At 42.6% G+C, this 21,866-nt stretch overlaps 1 protein-coding gene across 2 annotated transcripts in view; it reads right to left on the bottom strand.

Moving 5' to 3' along the window:
• The window catches only part of LOC126278174 (uncharacterized), a 725,569-nt gene that overhangs the window by 74,126 nt on the left and 629,577 nt on the right, over window positions 1-21,866 (bottom strand). For both annotated transcript variants that reach the window (XM_049978070.1, XM_049978071.1), the window contains one exon: window positions 8,135-8,263. In XM_049978070.1, the coding sequence (XP_049834027.1) occupies window positions 8,135-8,219 (85 nt within the window). In that variant the 5' untranslated portion in view covers window positions 8,220-8,263. The remainder of the gene's footprint in view (window positions 1-8,134; window positions 8,264-21,866) is intronic.

Raw genomic sequence — 21,866 nt, 5'->3', positions numbered from 1 at the left:
TTTCAGTCATTCGTATCATTTACAAAAGATATAATGAAGTGGTCTCCTTAAGATATGCGTTGTAAATTTATATTTTTAATGACTTCGGCTTGCTGTTCTTTGCATGAAGATTAGCAATTTTCAAAATTTTTGGCTTCGATGCAGCATCAGTTTCCTTCACGTCTCATTAATTCACATGCTACTGGGAGAGACTCTCTTGCATACCTGATGTAAGAGAGTTCAATGTCTGTTGGGAGCGTTTGGTGCCGCGTGCAGATACCAACCAGTCGAAACCGTTATCGCTAAGTGTCTGGACCAGTCCGTCCCCGCAGTTGTCACACGCAAGCAGCGTGAACGCTGCGTCTTGCCCCCTAACGAAATGCACAAACGTACATCAGAGAAAAGTGGCACACTGGAGGACACAGGACTTTCATTCGTAAGGACGGCGATTCATGTCCTTGTTAAGCATCCAGAATTCGATCCCTTCTGTGGTTTCCCTAAAGCATTTAAGGTAAATGCCCTGTAATTCACGAGCCGGTCCGTGATCGACTGTCGAAGATATCGAGCTGTGCGGCCGCATCTCGTGGTCGTGCGGTAGCGTTCTCGCTTCCCACGCCCGGGTTCCCGGGTTCGCTTCCCGACGGGGTCAGGGATTTTCCCTGCCTCGTGATGGCTGGGTGTTGTGTGCTGTCCTTAGGATAGTTAGGTTTAAGTAGTTCTAAGTTCTAGGGGACTGATGACCACAGATGTTAAGTCCCATAGTGCTCAGAGCCGTTTGAACCATTTTTTCATTTATTTATTTATTTATTCATTTATTTTTTTTGGAATCGGGCTGTGCTCGAGATCGCGCAACCCTGGCACAGTCGCGACTCTGGAAAACAAAGGAGTACGCCCGGCCCCACCTGCTAGCAGAGCTCTGTGTGACGCCCGACGAGTAGTGTCTGCGCTGGCGGCTCTGCTTTTATTGCGGTTTAAGGAAAGATCGTGCGGGGGTCGTGCAGTGGCACTCTGGCCGCTGGATATCTGGTGTCTTTCCTTGGACGACATAGTGCACGTAGTAACTGTGGTGGCGGTAGTGGGTGGTGACCAGATGCAGTATGTTGATAGAGGGGATCTATATCAGCAAGTAGAAACATCGAAAGAAGTTGTCAGGCACTGCCCTGCTATGGATGCTTCCTGAGATGCATTTGCTGATGGAGGATAAAGCAACACCTAAGTGCATGCTGGGCGTCAAGTTTGCATACAAAACTTTTTTACTGGCATTACGACAAGAGACTCTTTCCGGCTCTGAATGTTCTGGTGCGTGTCTGAGCTATACAACTCCGGATTATGAGCGTTTTCTGTTAAAATTTTATGTTTGGCATTCCTGGGCATACTCTTGTTAGTAAATATTAAATTTTGTTACTGGTTCTTAAACTCGCCTAATTTAATTTGATTTTCACCTCGTTTGTGACTACATAAGTTTCAAGCAGGTTTCCTTTAATTATGTTGGATAATTATTTGCCAGTGTACTTTTTTAAATATACATTGTGTTCAAAAAGAGTGTTGAATACTTTGAGAGGTGGTAGTGTTCCTCGAAACAAGAAAAATAAGTCCAACAAACATCGATCTAGAAACGCATACTTTCTGAGATAAACAAGTGTTTATAGGCAGGGCTGCGCAATGCTTGGTTGCGGATATTGGCACAGTCCTTGTATTAGCGCTCCGTCCGATGTATCGGTAGGATATTACAACGTCTTACAGTACTCTACCTACGATTAGGAGGCCCACAGTCAGTTGTGTGGTTCGAATCGTGTTTTGCGCTACGTTAGTTTAGGTCGTCTTCGTGTGCCTTATTGTACAGTACTGTCAACTCGTAAGTATCGTGTTGTTTTACCTTCTTCCAAACGCGGATTCACTTAAATGTTTACTCTTAGTGCCCTTTTTGTACCTTCAAATGGTGTAGTAAATTACGATTGAGGAATGGAAGCCCACTACTCGACAAGCGAAATGTCGGATATGATATTCTGCGATGGTTTAGCAAATGTACACAGCCTGCGAACCCGCGACCTATACGCTGATGAATATAAACAGCGCAGAGTGCCCTCTGATAAGCTGATCGGCAGACTATGTCAATGATTCAGAGACACAGGTACCCCTCCACTTCGGAAGACTAACAATGGAAGGCCCTGAACAGTTCGAACGCCTGGCATGCAGCAGCGTGTTCTACGTTCGGAAGAAGAAACCCGTGAGACGAATGTGCGACTGTTAGCAGCAGCAAAAGGCGTATCCCGCTCTCTTATTTGCGGGATACTTAATGAACAAGCCTGACCAGGCTCTATGGCCATAGGATTACGATGACAGATGGCGGTTCTGTCAGTGGCTCTTGCAAAAGTGTGCTACAGATCCACTGTTGACATTCAGGATTTTATTTACCTATTAGGCTGGGTTCAAAGGAGATGGTGTTGTGAACTACCATAACCAGCATGTTTGGGCAGACGTAATCCCTCAAGAAATTCAGGAAAGATGGCATCAACACCGATCCTCAATGAACGTATGAGCTGGTGTACTTGGCGATAGATTAATAGGGCCACACGTGCTACAAAGGTTAACTGGGGCGCATTATCTGGACGTTCTCATTAATTTACTTTCTACCTTGTTGTACTTGTGCCATTGCAGCAACGAATACAAATGAGGTTCATACATGATGACGCACCAGCACACTTTCGTCACAATGTGCGCGAACATCTGCTGCAGACATTTCAGGACCACTGGATTGATCCAGTATGTGTGTGTGTGTGTGTGGGGGGGGGGGGGGGGGGGGGGGTGCACATCTTGGCCTGGTCGTCAGATCTGATCTCAATCCTCTACATTTTTGATTATTGGGACACTTGAAGGAATTGGTCTACGCCGCGACAATCAACGCTGTGCGGACACTACAGGGTCACATTTTTAGTGCTTGGCAGGAAGTACAACAACGGTTGGGTATACTTCAAATGGGTGCATCATTCCTCATGCCAGAGGGCAGAGGGTTGCGTTGTAGTGAATGAACGTCACGTTGAACACCCCCTATATAAACACATGGCCATCGAAGGAGATATGCATTTGTGGATCCATCTTTATTGGCTTTCTCTCAGAAAGTATGCATTTTCGGAACCACGTTTATTGGACTTATTTTCCTGTTTTCGATGAGTATTATCACCTCTTAAAGTATTCGACACTTCTTTTGGACACCCTGTATATGTGCTTTCGATTTTGCCTGTCCTCGACATGTGTTAATGCATTTTCTGAAGTCAGTGGTCAGGAAGGCCGCAGGAGCTGTTTGTTTGGAGGCTACACCACCCGTAGCATACCAACGTCAACGTCACTGACATTTGAAAATTTTGTACCTATTCAGACTTATTTCTTGGTAATTTATGCCTGAATAAATGTTTATAATCTGTGTTTATTTCTCTGGGTTGGTGTCCATGGCCCTTCCAAAACAGAATTGAGCGTGCCTAAGTCTTCTGTCCACTAATACTAATGGACCGCCCAATTCCGAGTACGTCCCCATTCTTCATCCTCCGTCTCCAATGATCACAACAGATTTTCAAAAATTTCTTCTTTCCTTCACTGAAGTACAATAACGTTCAGAATCTGTCACAAGAATAGTAATATTATGAATTTCATCTTATTGCCAGAAGGGTCATTTTTATTATCTCCAGAATAAATTAGTAAATAATTTTGTAAGACCAACTATCACAAAAATAGATACGTTCCGTAATATTTAGCAGAAGAAATTGAGAAATGCTGTAATTACATTCAGCAAGTTGTGCGTACGAGGCACTAATTTTTGCTAATTACAAATGCTACAAAGAAGTACATTGGTTAAATTAACTAGAGCGACAGCTAGGCCGCAGCTAATCGTCCCATCCCCCTCACCCCACACACAACGAGACGAATGTAAAAAAAAAAAAAAATTGTACAGAGTCAGCAGCCAGCTATCAGAATCAGACTTTTATGCTCTTGAAGCAATAATCAAGATACAGCAGTGGCAGTCCCATCTGCCTGTAATTCAGATCTGTGGATTGCTTTAACTATTATCGTTGAATGGAGAACAGTCGGAGCACATATTCATTTGATATCAATGACGGGCCAGACCAGGTTGAAAACATAACTGCAAAAGTGAAGTAATGAAAGTTATACGTAAGACATGTGATAGCTTGCACGTTTTCCACTAAACTGAACTACTTGATCAACTGCTGGCATAATTACTTCTGTTACCAATCTATTTATTCCATTTATTCACTCCAATCCCATTGTTTCTGTTCAACTGATAGATATATATCTGCATACAGCTAAATTTTACGTACAAACTACTAGAAGCACGTTAATATTTTGCTGATAACTAATCGCTACAGTACAGAATAGCAACGTTTATTAAGTAATGTAACGCTTTTTGTCGACCAGTTTTGGTTGAAAAAATTAAAGAATTTATTTAGGATATCCTGGAATATTCCCGCTACAGACCCTTTAGTGTCATCAAGCGGCGATAGGTGGCGGTGCTATACGTAACCTTCAAAATGACGTCAGAAGGTGCCATTGAGTTTCTGTTGGAGGGAAGTCAGAGCATCGCAGATATTCATAGGCTCTGCAGAACAATAACGGAAACCATAAAGTGCAACCAAGACCAAAAAGAGCAACGAAGGGCCATACGTCCGGAATTGCTTGCTCGTTACGAGGCTGGCGGGGCTGTTATTGATACACTAACTCGCTGCCTCCGCCTAGACTAGTAGGGGTATCATGCAGGCATACAGGCCCTCACAATAAGGTGGCGACACGCTGTCGCATTGAATCGAGGGTATGATGAACAATGGGGTTCTATAGCCAAAAAGAGGGGAATAATATGGTGCATTGGAACTTTAATAAAACCAATCAACTTTTAAAAACATGTGTTGCATTGCTTATTGAACGCCCCCTCGTACTTCTTCGTTACCGAAATTACACTAAAAAAAAAAAAACATCAAAACATCGCCGATTACTGTGCAAAGAAAATTATCGTAGGATGTATGGATGTAATTCACCTGATGTGAAAACAACTAAGGAATGGTGTCATATGTTTATGGCAACTGAAAATGTTCTGGAACTTACTGGCTCTGCACATCATGGTGTTTCGTGGAGGACATCAGACATTTTTTTCTCAGAAGTAAGTAACTTCAACAGGCATTTATGGAACTTAAAGTACCACGAGCAGTATTGCATGGTGTAGTAGACCAGCGTCTTTGTTTGGATTCTTACGGAGACCAATTTCTGCAACATCTGATGCCGGACGACGAAGTGAAGGATGGGAAATGCTGAGCGAGCTGGTATCCAAAACCACTTATCAGTGATGAAAATGCCAGTAACAATAAAACGTGGTGCCGAAGCCATAAAACCTCAACTATGGAGGAAAGGAAGAATGTCATTTGTTCGAAACAGTTTTGTTTCACGCTTCCATCTTCCGGCCTAGTTTACGTCCCAAGATTAAAACATGACGGGCGATCGGTTATGATTTTGACAGCCATATCGTGGTATTCTGTGGGCCCCACAGTTACGCTGCAAGGTCGCATTACTGCCAAGGATTATGTGACCATTTTGGTTGATCAGGTCCATCCCGGGGTACAATGATTGTTCCCCAATGGTGATGTTACGTTCCATGACGACGGGTCCCCTGTTCACACAGACTGATTCGTCCAGGACTGGTTTTGTGAGCAGGATGTAGGAGTATTGTAACTGCAACAGGCACCACAGTTATTAGATCTGAGTATTACTGAGCCTTTTTGGTCTACTTTGGAAAGGAGAGTGCGTGATCGCTGTGCGTCTCCATCAACGTTGCCTGAACTAGTCACTATTTTGCAGGAAGAACTGCATAACATTTCGTTGAAAACTATACAGGACCTATATCTACCCATCCGAGGCCGCTGTAAGCTGTTTTGAACGCTATCGGTTTTCCTATGCCGTGATTGGTTTGTTGGTTAATTGGTTAAGTTGGTGAAGGTGGCCAAACATCGGTTCCATGGAATTAGTGAAGGATGGGAAAGGAAATCGGCCGTGCTCTTTCAAAGGAATCATATCGACATTTGCCTGAAGCGATTTGGAGAAATCACAGAAACCCAACCCAGGATGGTCGAACGCTGGTTTGAACCGTCGTCGTCCCGCATGCGAGTCCTACACAGTGTTGGACATGTTAATGTGGTATGGTTTTGGTGTTTCCATATTTTTCTCTACCACCTGCATTTTGTCTACTGATTGCTAGCTTTAACATATCTTCCCATGCTGACGTCCACCTCCCAGCCCATTTCTCTCAACTATCGGAATATTAGTTGGAACAAATGACTGCCTGGTCTAACGCCCACTTAGTGCCCTCAACTGTAACCCGCCTTGAGTCCAGTATTCCTTAAGCTTTTATAAATCACGTCAAAACTTTGTATTATTTGCAATAAAGTGACTAAATGCATAAAATGTCCAATACTTCGTGTAGCGAACCGTCACAATGGGAAAACATGTTGTTAAAAAGTGTATGTAAAGGTAGTGCGACATGTTGTCAATAATATGCCAAAAATGGGGATTTACATTTGTACGAGAATACGTCAGAGCTCCATCGTACTTTCTAAAACTTTGTTAAAATTAATTTCAATGACAGCTTAGAATACGGATTTGGTTTAAGACAATTAGGATATCACGAAGGTACACTACTGGCCATTAAAACTGCTACACCACGAAGATAACGTGCTACAGACGCGAAATTTAAACGTCAGGAAGGAGATGCTGTGGTATGCAAATGATTAACTTTTCAGAGGCTTCACACAAGGATGGCGCCGGTGGCAACACCTACAACGTGCTGACATGAGGAAAGTTTCCAGTCGATTTCTCATACACAAACAGCAGTTGACCGGCGTAGCCTGGTGAAACGTTGTTGTGATGCCTCGTGAAAGGACGAGAAAAATGCGTTCCATAACGTTTCCGACTTTGATAAAGGTCGGATTGTAGCCTATCGCGATTGCGGTTAATCGTATCGTGACATTGCTGCTCGAGTTGGCAGAGATCCAATGCTCTTAGAAGAATACGGAATCGGTGGGTTCAGGAGGGTAATACGGAACGCCGTGCTGGATGCTAACGGCCTCGTTTTACTAGCAGTCGAGATGACAGGCATCTTATCCGCATGGCTGCAACGGATTGTGCAGGCATCTAGATTCCTGAGTCAACAGATAGGGACGTTCGCAAGACGACAACCATCTGTACGAACAGTTCGACGACGTCTGCAGCAGCATGGACTATCAGCTCGAAGACCATGGCTGCGGATACCCTTGAAGCTGCATCACAGACAGGAGCGCCTGCGATGGTGTACTCAACGACGAACTTGGGTGCACGAATGACAAAACGTCATTTTTTCGGATGAATCCAGGTTCTGTTTACAGCATCATGATGGTCGCATCATGATGATCGCGCTGAACGCAAATTGGAAGCGTGTATTCGTCATCGCCATACTGGTGTATCACCCGGCGTGATGGTATGGGGTGCCATTGGCTACATGTCTCGGTCACCTGTTCTTCGCATTGACGGCACTTTGAACAGTGGACATTACATTTCAGATGTGTTACGACCCGTGGCTCTATCCTTCACTCGATCCCTGCGAAACCCTACATTTCAGCAGGATAATGCACGACCGCATGTTGCAGGTCCTGCACGGGCCTTTCTCGATAAAGAAAATGTTCGATTGCTGCCCTGCCCAGCACGTTATCCAGATCTCTCACCAATTGAAAACGTCTGGTCAATGGTGACCGAGCAACTGGATCGTCACAATACTACAGCCACTACTCTTGATGAACTGTGGTATCGTGTTGAAGCTGCATGGGCAGCTGTACCTGTACACGCCATCCAAGCTCTGTATGACTTAATGCCAAGCCGTATCAAGGCCGTTATTACCGCCAGAGTTGGTTGTTCTGGTTACTGATTTCTCAGGATCTATGCATCCAAATTGCGTGAAAATGTGATCACATGTCAGTTCTAGTATAATATATTTGTCCAATTAATACCCATTTATGAGCTGCATTTCTTCCTGGTGTAGCAATTTTAATGACTAGTAGTGCAACATATAACATGTAATTGCTCAGCCGTTACGACAGACTATGGTGTTACACTTGGACGATGCACTCACCTTGCGAGGGTAGCAGCGGAAGGCGGTCGACGTCTGCGGCAACCGTGGCCAGGAGCGCCACTAGGGACAGCAAGCTCATCATCATAGCAGGGGCTGGTTCACTGCTCACTGCTCACTGTCTCCCCATGCCTGCGGACACACGGAAAATGACACGTTCCGTATGACTTTGCCGGTGTGTGCTCTGATTAAATGCAATACATATTACACAAGTAAGCAATCCCCATTTCTAACTTAAACTGTTTATTCAGCCTAGCATTGTAACTCTTTTGACTTTTTTTTCCAGCTGGGCAGCAAAAGCTATCGTGTATATTGATACACTCCTGGAAATTGAAATAAGAACACCGTGAATTCATTTTCCCAGGAAGGGGAAACTTTATTGACACATTCCTGGGGTCAGATACATCACATGATCACACTGATAGAACCACAGGCACATAGACACACGCAACAGAGCATGCACAATGTCGGCACTAGTACAGTGTATATGCACCTTTCGCAGCAATGCAGGCTGCTATTCTCCCATGGAGACGATCGTAGAGATGCTGGATGTAGTCCTGTGGAACGGCTTGCCATGCCATTTCCACCTGGCGCCTCAGTTGGACCAGCGTTCGTGCTGGACGTGCAGACCGCGTGAAACGACGCTTCATCCAGTCCCAAACATGCTCAATGGGGGACAGATCCGGAGATCTTGTTGGCCAGGGTAGTTGACTTACACCTTCTAGAGCACGTTGGGTGGCACGGGATACATGCGGACGTGCATTGTCCTGTTGGAACAGCAAGTTACTTTGCCGGTCTAGGAATGGTGGAACGATGGGTTCGATGACGGTTTGGATGTACCGTGCACTATTCAGTGTCCCCTCGACGATCACCAGAGGTGTACGGCCAGTGTAGGAGATCGCTCCCCACACCATGATGCCGGGTGTTGGCCCTGTGTGTCTCGGTCGTATGCAGACCTGATTGTGGCGCTCACCTGCACGGCGCCAAACACGCATACGACCATCATTGGCACCAAGGCAGAAGCGACTCTCATCGCTGAAGACGACACGTCTCCATTCGTCCCTCCATTCACGCCTGTCGCGACACCACTGGAGGCGAGCTGCACGATGTTGGGGCGTGAGCGGAAGACGGCCTAACGGTGTGCGGGACAGTAGCCCAGCTTCATGGAGACGGTTGCGAATGGTCCTCGCCGATACGCCAGGAGCAACAGTGTCCCTAATTTGCTGGGAAGTGGCGGTGCGATCCCCTACGGCACTGCGTAGGATCCCACGGTCTTGGCGTGCATCCGTGCGTCGCTGCGGTCCGGTCCCAGGTCGACGGGCACGTGCACCTTCCGCCGACCACTGGCGACAACATCGATGTACTGTGGAGACCTCACGCCCCACGTGTTGAGCAATTCGGCGGTACGTCCATCCGGCCTCCCGCATGCCCACTATACGCCCTCGCTCAAAGTCCGTCAACTGCACATACGGTTCACGTCCACGCTGTCGCGGCATGCTACCAGTGTTAAAGACTGCGATGGAGCTCCGTATGCCACGGCAAACTGGCTGACACTGACGGCGGCGGTGCACAAATGCTGCGCAGCTAGCGCCATTCGACGGCCAACAGCGCGTTTCCTGGTGTGTCCGCTATGCCGTGCGTGTGATCATTGCTTGTACAGCCCTCTCGCAGTGTCCGGAGCAAGTATGGTGGGTCTGACACACCGGTGTCAATGTGTTCTTTTTTCCATTTCCAGGAGTGTATAATTCCTCTATCGGTGTAGCAAAGGGGGACAGAAACTACGATGTACTCGTCACCACCGATCAAAACCAAAATTGTTGTGCTTGCAGGGCTTGGCCATAAAGGAAAGTGAAGGAAGCAGGAGTTCCAAGTGGCCAGGCAGTTAGGAAACGTAAATGCCAGGTGCGAGTAGAACACGAGCACTGAGGGTACCGTATTAATTTCATTATATTTATAGACAGTTTATACATTCCAGGAAGCGAGGATATCGACTTTTTCATGTTATCGACAGAGACACTCACAAGATATCGGTCCCAGCGATTCCAAGATTTTGAGAACGATTGTATTTCAAGTTTAAAGTCGGATAATAAATGGCAAAAGAAATGGTTCAAATGTGTCTGAACACTATCGGACTTAACATCTGAGGTCATCAGTCCTCTAGATCTTAGAACTACTTAAACCTAACTAACCTAAGGAGATAACACACATACATGCCTGAGATAGGGTTCGAACCTGCGTCCGTAGTGGTCGCGCGGTTCCAGACGGAAGCGACTAGAACCGCTCGGCCACACAGGCCGGCCTAGCCTCGTCTCGCAGGCGCTACAGAGCAAAACTACAGAGTTCTATACGATGTTCGAAATCATGTCCCCTGAATGTTTGATGTGATGACAGATGATAAGTGCTTAATTTATCGCGATACAAGACGGGAAGGAAAAGTTGTGGAGCGGGGACGGCGTCTTTTATTAGAGCCTGAAAAATATTTTTTTGGTCATCCAGAAAGCTTTTGAGAACATACTGACCATAGTTTCCAGTCTGCAAATCCACATTTTTCTTGTGCTGAATGAAAGAAATGTTTTTACTCTCTGTTTACTCAGCGGGATCAGAAACTATGATTATAACTGAACGTTATGAGTTCTAACGGATTGAATTACATTCTGCAAACGTTTTCACGCAAAAAATAGTATTATTCCTCATAATAATAATAATAATAATAATAATAATAATAATAATAATAATAATAATAATAGCAATAATAATAATTTTTCTTATTATGTCTATCATAAACAGCACAATGAGCAGTTCAGAGGCTACCTATACGATAAGTTCCCTTAAGTGATCTTTCGTTAACTGCTTGCCACAAAAGTGGAAAATAATATCACCATTGCCTTGCGGTTTCGCCAACATTACGGGCATCACACACACACAGTTACTTCCGTGAAATCGAAGCTATCCAGGACGGTGTGCAGGTCTCGCGAGTTCACTTCCCATTTGTGCTTACAGCAAGCGTTTAGTTGCAGTCTGGCTGTGACGTCATCCGAGGCAGCGCGTAAGCCGGCGTTTGACGCGGACCGTATGCTATCTCTATGCAGATCTTATCTGATCACTCAGACGTGTCCGAGAGAACAGGTGCCATCGGTGACCATGCAGCTCTCTTAGAATTAAATGGTAACTAAATCAAGATCCTAACCTGTCGACAGGCGTTGATATACATCAGCGGCGACAGTTGAAAATCTGTGCCCCGACCGGAACTCGAACCCGGGATCTCCTGCTTACATGGTAGACGCTCTATCCATATGAGCCTACGACTGCAGGGATTCATCCCTTGCACGCTCCCCTTGAGACCCACGTTCCCAACTTAATGTCCACACACTACTTTCGTAGTTCCCCTGTCCCTTACAATTATTACACGCGGCAGTAAATCTTACCGAATCCCGTAAGAGTTTGGGGAGCGTGCAAGGGATAAATCCCTGCATTCGCACTATCCCCTATGCCCTCGGAGGCTCATATGGATAGAGCGTCTACCATGTAAGCAGGAGCTCTCGGGTTCGAGCCCCTGTCGGGGCAAAGCTTTTCAACTGTCCCCGTTGATGTATATCAACGCCTGTCGACAGCTTAGGGTCTTGATTTAATTATCATTTCAGTATGGTAGCTGGGTGCTTGTGTCTTACTTCCTCTCTGACCTTATTTATGTATAGTCGCAGCGGACGGCAGAAGGGAACATCTGCCATTACCTGTTGTATGCCCAGGTAGCGGCATCTAAATGGCCGCTTTCTCTGACACATACATTTTAATAACTCTGTCATGAATCAATTTACAATCTTCGCAATTTTTATATGAATGGAGTCAAGTTGGCTTTAATTACAGAAAAAGTTTTAGCTTGACTGCATTTAAACTTTGCCGGCTATTATTTTTAAAACGAAACCAACAGTAGAACATGACCTCTTAACTACATCTTTAAGAGATCTTGTATTGATTGTTATTTACATTAAGGTCTTTAAACTTGTTATAACTTAACTATTTAATGGATGTAATCAAGTGCTGTAATCAAAACTGTCTGTCATTAATATAACTGATATGTAATCTCCTACATATAGGGACGTTTTTGTTCCAAATCCAGTTTTCAGTAAATTACTTGAAAACTATTAGAGGTAGCTTTACAGGGTCTGATAGTTAATGTTTTTATATCAAACTGAAGCTTCAGACGTATTTTCATATATCTAACTGTAATATTTAGCACCTTCAGTTTTTCGTAAAAACGCCGATTTTGACCAAAATATTGCTCCGGTCAAGTTGAGACTTTTAACAGTTGATTTTGACATATGTTTGCACATTCTGAACAATTTCTGGCTTTCTAGCTTTGTTATTTAGCGCCACTTGTTTTTATTTAGAACGATGTATTTAGGGAAACATATTAATCTGGGGGATTTAACAACTGAAACACTATACTGAAACATGTTTTGACAAAGATTATAAAAGCTAAAAATGGTACAAATGGATCTAAGCACTATGGGACTTAACATCTGAGTTCATCAGTCCCCTAGACTTAAAACTACTTAAACCTAACTATCCTGAGGACATCACATACATCCAAGCGAGAGGCGGAATTCGAACCTGCGACCGTAGCAGCAGCGCGGTTCCGGACTGAAGCGCCTACAACCGCCCCTCACCTGATCGTCCTGGATTCTGACACTTTTCTGACGTGAATACAGTCGTTCTTTTGATGAAGGCATGAGAAGGGAAACTGCTGCGGAGCAAGTTAAACAAAGCGTGCAGTCCAACTCCCTGTGGCAAATGCACTGTCTAAGCGCTCGTTTGGTGAAAAACACAGTGGTGTGGCGTTTCCCTTTGATCTCGACTACAAAACAGGATGCGCAGCGCGCCAGGAACAGTGCAATCTTCCGCCCAACATTTTTTATTTACCTTAAAGGCCAGTTGCGAACCACGCCTTTGTGCTGAATGTTGAATGTTAGCTATCGAGTGACATCCTTCTCTACCTCCAACAGTCTTGGATATCAACGGACATTACAGCTGTTAAATGCTGCACTCACAATACTACGTTTCTTAGCTGGCAGGAGTAATGTTCACTTTGTTGTAACTTATCATGTAATATCGTCAAAATTACTACAGCTCTTCCTTTCTCTTCGAGAAGCGTGTACATGTAAAGTAGTGCAAATGTCTAATTGCGTCTGTTTCACGAATGAAGGGTCTATACAGGGCGTAACAGAATCAAATTTTAAAAATTTGGGATTTTGTAGAATAAGAACTTTTGAACGTATTCATATAAGGAACCTACAACCGGAAAAGTCAAATGAAGTTTCTACAGCCAATATCCACTCAATACCTGTACGAGAAATTACAAGGTGAGATTCTCAGTGAACATTTGGGCTGGAATTCTAGCAGCTCACTGTAGTGGACCATAGATCTTAGCAGATCGTTTGAATGGTGGATAGTGCTTCACTTTGTTCACGCTTTTTCAGGCATCCTGACTCACTTCCATATAATAATATAGGTGTGCCAAAGCTTTTATGAAAATTTAATTTTGTTTCCTTCCGTATTTTCTTCTGGAATATTTTCTTTAGTCATTCCGCATATTGTTTGGCAATAGTTAATTTTCTTTTCCGCTGTCTGAATACTTAGTGTTACCCTGGTACGTATTTATTTCAATTCTATTAGTCCATCTTCTTCTCCCAGTAAAATGTAACCAGCCAGGTACACTGAGTTATACGTTGAATGGTTAAAAGTCTATACTTAAAAATAGGAACATTAACTGATTTACAGAGTTTCATTGCTTTACGACGAATGAAAGTTGATTAAATTTTTATTTTTTACCTACGTTATCAGGATTTTATGCCTGGTAAGATAATCACTGCTACGTCGGTGGAAGTGTAATTGTATATTTTATTTTCCTTACGTGTCTAGGTGAGCGCGGAATCAAAATGTGAAGCCTTCCATTGGTTTCAAAATATTCCTCTCTATCTCCTCTGCCCCCCTCTTCTTGTACATCTCCTCCTCTTCCCTTTCTCTGTCCATCTCCACCTCTTCCCTCTCATTCTATCTCCTCCTTCCCTAAGATCTCCTGAGCTAAGTGCCGTACAATGATACAATTTTGAGGGAACTGTCGGCGACACACGTGGATACTGTCTGCTAAATGTGTCGCGAATGGGGATAGCAGCAAAGTAGTAATAAATTTAAAAGCCATGGTGTCACACCTGTTTCTCAGTGTGTGAAGAGCAAAATGGAGTAGAGGATAAACTTTTTTCCTTTCATATTTTGAGAGCTTTGTCAGCGAGAAAACGTTTCGTAATGGCTTTTAAATTATGTGTAAAGTTTGTTGCAAGTCACTAAGTGTTCTCGTTATCAAATACTAGACACCGCGCATATTACATTATGTTACAAATGGTGTGGAGGTAACGATTAAACACGTTTAATATTGTATAAGAATTGTTTTCATTATTTTCTAGGGAGCACATTGTGCTCATGTGAAAGCGATCTAGATGCTTGTAAAACAATAAACTGGTAGGCAAGATCGCAGTTATTCTTTTTATTCCATGATTACCGGTTTCGGCGAAACTAAAGCCGCCATCATCCGATCTTAGGACACATACAGGTTACAACATCAAAGCAAACATTGGTGGTATTAATAGTCGCCTATAAAACGCAAGCCTTACAAAATTGTCGTAAGTGGCATATAGGCGTCCAAGAAAGATGACATTATAAATGTTAAGTGTCTCCATTACATACAAGCGCAGGTATGTGATGGAGACACTTAACGTACATAATGTCATCTCTCTTGGACGCCATCTACATCATGAACACTTTGAATATCTAAGAAAAACGTCTCCAGTTGATTTTGTTAGAATTTTCTAATCCTTGCACTTTAAAGACTTTCTCAAGCTTTGTTTCTCTTCTTGGCCTTAGTTTCTTCCACTTAGCCATAACTGCAACCGTTGTGATGACTAAATCAGAACAGATATCCCTTTCTCGGTCTAGATTATTACAAATCATATCGATTGCAATTACGTAGGCCTTCAAAGCTCTATAACACTAGCACTACATGTACCTTATATAGTTCTTTTTCCCTAACAAATGGTATATTGATCTTCAGCTGGCTGAAAGTAACAAACGAAGTTATTCACCATAAGCAACATACCCATCTCAGGACGTGTGGGTGCATTTTAAGAACAGCACATTGTTGTTGCTGTGCTGTTCTTAAAATGCACCCACAAGTTCTGAGATGTGTATGTTGCCTACTTTAGTAGTCAATTCTACATAGATTTAAACCTGATATCCCTTATTTACGTAAGGTTCACGTACATTAATAACGATTAAATATGCTCTGTCACTTTTTAGTTTACATGCGCAATTCTTTCATTACCAAAGGAATAGTCTATAATTTTTCTGTTTCATTTATTATTTATTAGGCTCACTAGCTCGCAAATTGCTCATGTGTTTTGAGATATTCCACCGTATACGAAAGTGTAGTAATCAAAATGTATTGTGACTTCTTTTTTTTGTTTATGTTATAACAGATATCAATTTGTTTACCTATAATTAATGATTTAGTTGCATTTCTTTGTTTACAATCCCTCTTCCGTTCCATGAAACTAATTTTGTCTTATATGTGTTATCTAATCGACTATGCTTTACTTGCCTCGGTCTTCAGTGTTCGATTCTTTTTCATCCGAGGTCTTGTATTGTGAAGAGAGTCAGTATGTACAAAATCCCCTGACGATGTTATGAGAGCTGCCAGCTCAGAGCTTCCAAGTCCGCTGTGTAATACTCGGATTACCATTCCCAGGCAGACTGTAATTCCCAGGCTTCGAGCTCTACCTGCCCTGAAGAGATTTCTTCTGCCTCTTGTACTTTTGGGATGTTATCCTACATACTCTGACCTCATCTGATCTGCTGATACCCTCTTCAGTAGAGAATAAACATGAAAGATGTTCCCTGCCTCCCAACTTTTTGGAAGAGCTGGCCAAGAGGGACAGATAAGAAAACAGGAGATATATGACACAAGCAAGAGGAAGCAATGTCAGACATAGCAAAGGGCCCATGTGATTGCTGTCCCACATACTCTCAAGACGTGAACTCCCTAGAGGGACTACTCTTTGTCAGGCGTCTCAGCTACTGACCAATCTGGAAAGAGTGATCCTACCTGGACCATAGATTACTATCGCTTAGTTGTCCATGAGGAGGATTCTGGAAAATATGCATGGAAAGTGATCTTAGGAAATTTTGTAATACAACATTTCTCAAAAGCAGTTCCCACTATTCTTCACATCTCGTGATCAGTCACGTAAAAATGTGGAAGAAATGTGGAAGAAATTAACAAAATACCACGTGTAATTAAAGTCCAATTACTTTCATGCAATTCAATACTAAAACTTGTTACCGAGTTACATTCTGACTCCAGTGTCGTGTAACAAGTCGCACAGACTAACATAAATGATGTTATAATATGCAGCTCAAGACATAAGTTTCCTGTCAATTTTTCATTCATTTATAGTTGCAACAAATATTCCCAGTTTCACTCAATACTGTAATCGATATCCCAAAATAATAAGGATATAGGAAGGATACGAAGGGACTAAATTGCAGTAAAGTTTCTTGCTTACTGCATAAAGGGCGATCAAACCTTAATACTGAAACCATGATTTTTCCACGTTATAAGGACAGTTACACTGTGATCTGCCGCCCCTTAACTATAAGAGTTTCAGCTATAACTGCAAATATGTGAGAGATTCTTGTAAATAAGACGGGTGGTGCACAAATTATTCATAGATGTGTTTCACAGAGTGGATAGACATTAGAACATCAAAATTAAAATACGTAATTTATGAATACTGAAATGAGACAGAGTTGCTACACTGAGATCTACCTTTATTTTCAACAAGTAATCGATACCCCCTCTCCCCCCTTCCCAAGAACGATGGAACTTCTTGTCTCAATATCTAGCCGTACCGTAGGTAAAACCACAACAGAAAGAAGAGTTACGAATAGGAACTAATGTTCTGGGAGAAGAAATAAAAAGCTATGAGATTTGGCGATGACATTGCAATTCTATCAGCAAACGACTTGGAAGCGCAGTTGAATAAAGGAGATTGTAAGATGAACATCAACAGAAGTAAAACAAGGATAATGGAATGTAGTCGAATCAAATCAGTTGATGCTAAGGGAATCAGATTAGGAAACGAGACACTTAAAGTTGTAGATGTGTTTTGCTATTTTGGCAGTAAACTACCTAATGATGACCGAATCAGAGAGGACATAAAATGGAGACTAGCAATGGCAAGAAAAGTACTTCTTAAGGTAATTGTCTGACGTGTAGCCATGTATGGAAGTGAGCAATGGACGATAAACATTTTAGACAAAAAGAGATTAGAAGAATTCGAAATGCGGTGCTATATAAGAAAGCTGAAGATTAGGTGGGTCAGTCACGTAACTCAAATGGTCAAATGGCTCTGAGCACTATGAGACTCAACTACTGTAGAACCGCTAGACCACCGCTGCCGGCAATCACGTAACTAATCAGGATGTACTGAATATAATTGAGAAGACTAGAAATTTGTGGCACAACTTGATCAAAAAGAGGGATCAGTCGATAGGACACATTTTGAGACATCAAGGGCTCACCAATACTAATAATAAGTCTAATATTGAAGGGAAATGTGTGGGTAAAAATCGAAGAGGAAGACCAAGAGATGAATGCATTAAGCAGAAGGATACAGTTGCAGTAATTATTCGGAGATGAACAGGCCTGCACGGGATGGAGTAGCATTGAGAGCTGTATCAAACCAGTCTTCGGACTGAGGACCACAGCAACAACAAACAATCGAACCCCCATGACTTCAAAGCAGTAGATACTCAAAACGACTGCAACTGTGCATATAGGCCTGCTTTTGGTTGTCGATGTCGTTTTGTTCGTAGGTAGTGCACCACGACTTCATTTCCTGTAGACATGGTATTATAGTTTGATTACAAAGGAAGTCATTTGAAAAATCCGATTATTCTGTTTACCGCAAGTCAAATAAAACACGCTCTGGTTTACATACAAATATGATTGCCATCAGTGTTACAAGGATAAAAATACTTGAAACGAAAATACAGATGCACGTCAAGTGGCACAAAGCATATTTCAGGTCCCACTGTTTCTATTAAAAATAGCTACCATCTTCTTTCACCTGAGGCAACTTCTTTGGAAAAGTCGTTGAAATAGCTTAATAAGTTGGTTTATCGCAGAATTTTAAGTATAGCTATATGCTGGTTTTGAGTAACATTCAATGCTTCATGGTGAGTGTATTGCATTGACAGCTGACTTCCTTTCGGATGTAGTTATTATGTCGTTTTGTTATTTATCTCAAATATGAAATAACGATTTCAAGACAAATATGTCTCTTTTCCAGGTATGGGAGTGTCCAAGCAACCGGTGGGACGTATTTACTTTTGTGGAGTCGGCTAAGTGCACATTATACATAGTAATAGCAGATGTTATTTATTTATTTTCGTTAAAAGACAATTTTATTTCTGGCGGATATTTGTTTTGATGTTTGTCTCATACATGTACTATCGACCTGAAGACAGCATTGTCTTATCTTCTGGTATGGGTGAGTCCAAGTGTCTGGTTCTTATTCTCGTGGAGGAATATCAACTGCACACAGACTGTTTCTATACCATGCAGCTGTGGAAGATCATGGGTAACAGTATTATGAACGTTCATTATAGCAGTAGACGTATATTATGTGTTGTGTTAATAAGAAGAAACCACCCCAGAGGAATATAATTTTGTGCCCATATTATTATTGTTATTGGATTCAGTCAATGAAATATCAAACTGAGTCACAGCATTAGTAAAGAGATCTAATTAGATAAAACATATTTGGTGAGTATATTATCGAAATTTAATTTTTTTCAAATAATAAACTATGTACAAGAAGGAAATCATGGTAACTTTTATCTATTTTTAACTATATTACTTGCTTATGGAGCAATAAACTTGTTGAAATTCGAATATTTTCATATACTTTTAAAATAATAAGTGCATTAGGACCTGCACCTTTTAAGGTAAGTTACATTGAATGGTGCAAATGTGGTTTCCAGTGAGTTCAATACTGGTTAAAGTTTCCAGTGAGTTCAATACTGGAATCAGGACTACTGAAAAACACTAATATCAGCTGCAGTGTACTTTCTTTTGTTCTAATAAGGAATTCTTAAGTGGTATGAGCTTGACTGTCAGATATCAGTTAGTGTTTGCAGATTAACGTTTTCGTAGAATTATATTAAAATCATTAATATTTCATTCAAGTTAAACATCATTATAGAAAGAATGAAAATAGGAAAAAAATTGTTAGAAATCTCGAAATGAAATGTTAATGTTAGTAAAAATCATCACGCCTAACTTTAATTGAAATACATTTATTGTGTTGTTCATGACTCAGGAAGTCTAATCGTCTACCCGCACAGTTCTGTAAGAGTTACGAAAACTATTGACGAATTTTCAGTGTCACGTGACGAAGTTCATTAGAACGTAACCAGAAATGGCATCATAAATTCAACTTAAATAGAGCTGTAATGGTTTTTATATTAACATGTATCAGCTGTGAAGTACAAAATGATCCAAAGTGATTAAGGTCCGAAAAATAAAATAAGACATATTAACTAAATGGTTTGCGATGTACACTCATGCTCAAAAATTAAGGATAATGCTGATACATGATGAAACAACGCTCTGGTGGGGGGTTTGCGGGTTTAAATCACCTTGGGGTAAGACCATGCGGTGCGTTTGACGCATTTGACCTGCGGTCGTCGCACGGTGGCGCTGACAGCAGCCCACATACGCAGAAGTGTGTTCGTGTATGTCAGAATACAGTCCAGAGAGTAAGTGTGCAGACGTTTTCAGACGTGCTAATGGTCACAGTGTATTGAAAATGGCTTAAAAACACTTATTGATGACGTTATGAGGGGTACAATAATAGGGCGACTGGAGGCTGCTCAAACACAGCAGGTCGTACGACTTCGTGTGCCACAAAGTGTGATCTCAAAATTATGGCAACGATTCCAGCAGACAGGAAACCTGTCCAGGCGCTACAGTACGGGACGTCCACAGTGGACAACACCACAAGAAGACCGATATATCACCATCAGTTCCTGCAGACGGCCACGGAGTACTGCAGGTAGTCTAGCTCGGGACCTTACTGCAGCCACTGGAACAGATGTCTGCAGACACAGTCTACAGACGGCTGAACAGACACGGTTTTTTCGCCCGGAGACCTGCAAGGGGCATTCCATTGACCGCTGGTCACAGAAGAGCCCATATCCTGGTGTCAAGAACACAGTACATGGTCATTGGAGCAGTGGTCCCAGGTTATGTTCACGGACGAGGCCAGGTATAGTCTGAAGAGTGATTCTCGCAGTGTGTTCATCTGGCGTGAGCCAGGAACCCGATACCAACCCCTTAATGTCCTTGAAAGGTACGTGTTTGGAGGTCGTGGTTTGATGGTGTGGGGTGAGATTATGATTAGTACACGTACACACCTGCTTGTCTTTGACAGATGAACTGTAACAGATACGGTGTACCGAGGTGCAGTGGGTCCCACCTTCCTCCTGATGGATCATAACGCACGGCCCCACCGAACTGTTATCGTGGAGGAGTACCTTGAAACAGAAGGTACCAGGCGAATAGAGTGGCCAACCTGTTCTGTAGACCTACACCCCATCGAGCACGTCTGGGATGCTCTCGGTCGACGTGTCGCTTCACGTCTTCAAACCCCTAGGACACTTCAGGAGCCCCGACGGGCATTGGTGTAAGAATGAGCGGCTATACCCCAGCAGCTGCTCGACCACATGATCCAGAGTATGCTAACCCGTTGTGCGGCCTATGTATGTGTGCATGGTGATCATATCCCATACTGATGTCGGAGCACATGCGCAGGAAACAGTGGCGTTTTTTACCAGATGTGTTTCGGGACGGTTTTCCCAACTTATTACCAATACTGTGGACTTACAGATCTGTGTTCCCTATGTGTACATTGTGTGGCACCACACTCTGCAATTATCCTTAATCTATGAGCGTGAGTGTAGTTCATGACGAAAACACTCATAGACAAATTTTACTTAGGAAACCCGATAACAAAGATGGTGTGACAGTAGAAAGTTGTCTTCAAGTGGCTATTGATTTTATCTTTGGACTTGTTTCCTTTGGACAGATACCATCGTCATATGAAATTCCTGAAGTTGCAATAAAGACTGTAATTCTAAAATAAACTGTATCCGCAATCGGTGGTAGATATTTTGTCATTTCAGTTTTTATTTAGAGATATATTCATTATCCCATTATTCAGATTACAGTGCAATCACATATCTCATCTCCAGGCGCTGGTCACTAACGCTCTTCACACATACCCTCCGCAAATTCCTAACACGCTACTACCAGCTAACCTCCGAGAGCATGTCGCAGCATGGCATAATGTACCTTTATAGGTTACTTCATTAAAATGTAACCAGCCAAATGTCCCACCAACAAGGACTAGCCATATAACACGTTTTCTTTCAAGGTGTCCCTACAATGAACGCCGGGATGATTTCTCTGGAAAAGACATTTCTCTGGAAAAGACATTTCTCTGGAAAAGACAATGCCAATTACCTGAAATCGTGTTCAGACTGTAATGGCTTCTATGCCGATAGGTCGTCGAACTTACTTCTTCCCTACTTCCATCTCGTCATTCAGACGCCTTGAGCA

The sequence above is a fragment of the Schistocerca gregaria genome, chromosome 6, assembly GCF_023897955.1.
Source record: "Schistocerca gregaria isolate iqSchGreg1 chromosome 6, iqSchGreg1.2, whole genome shotgun sequence".
Classification (NCBI taxonomy): Eukaryota; Metazoa; Arthropoda; class Insecta; order Orthoptera; family Acrididae; genus Schistocerca; species Schistocerca gregaria.
This window is presented reverse-complemented; position numbering and strand designations above follow the sequence as displayed.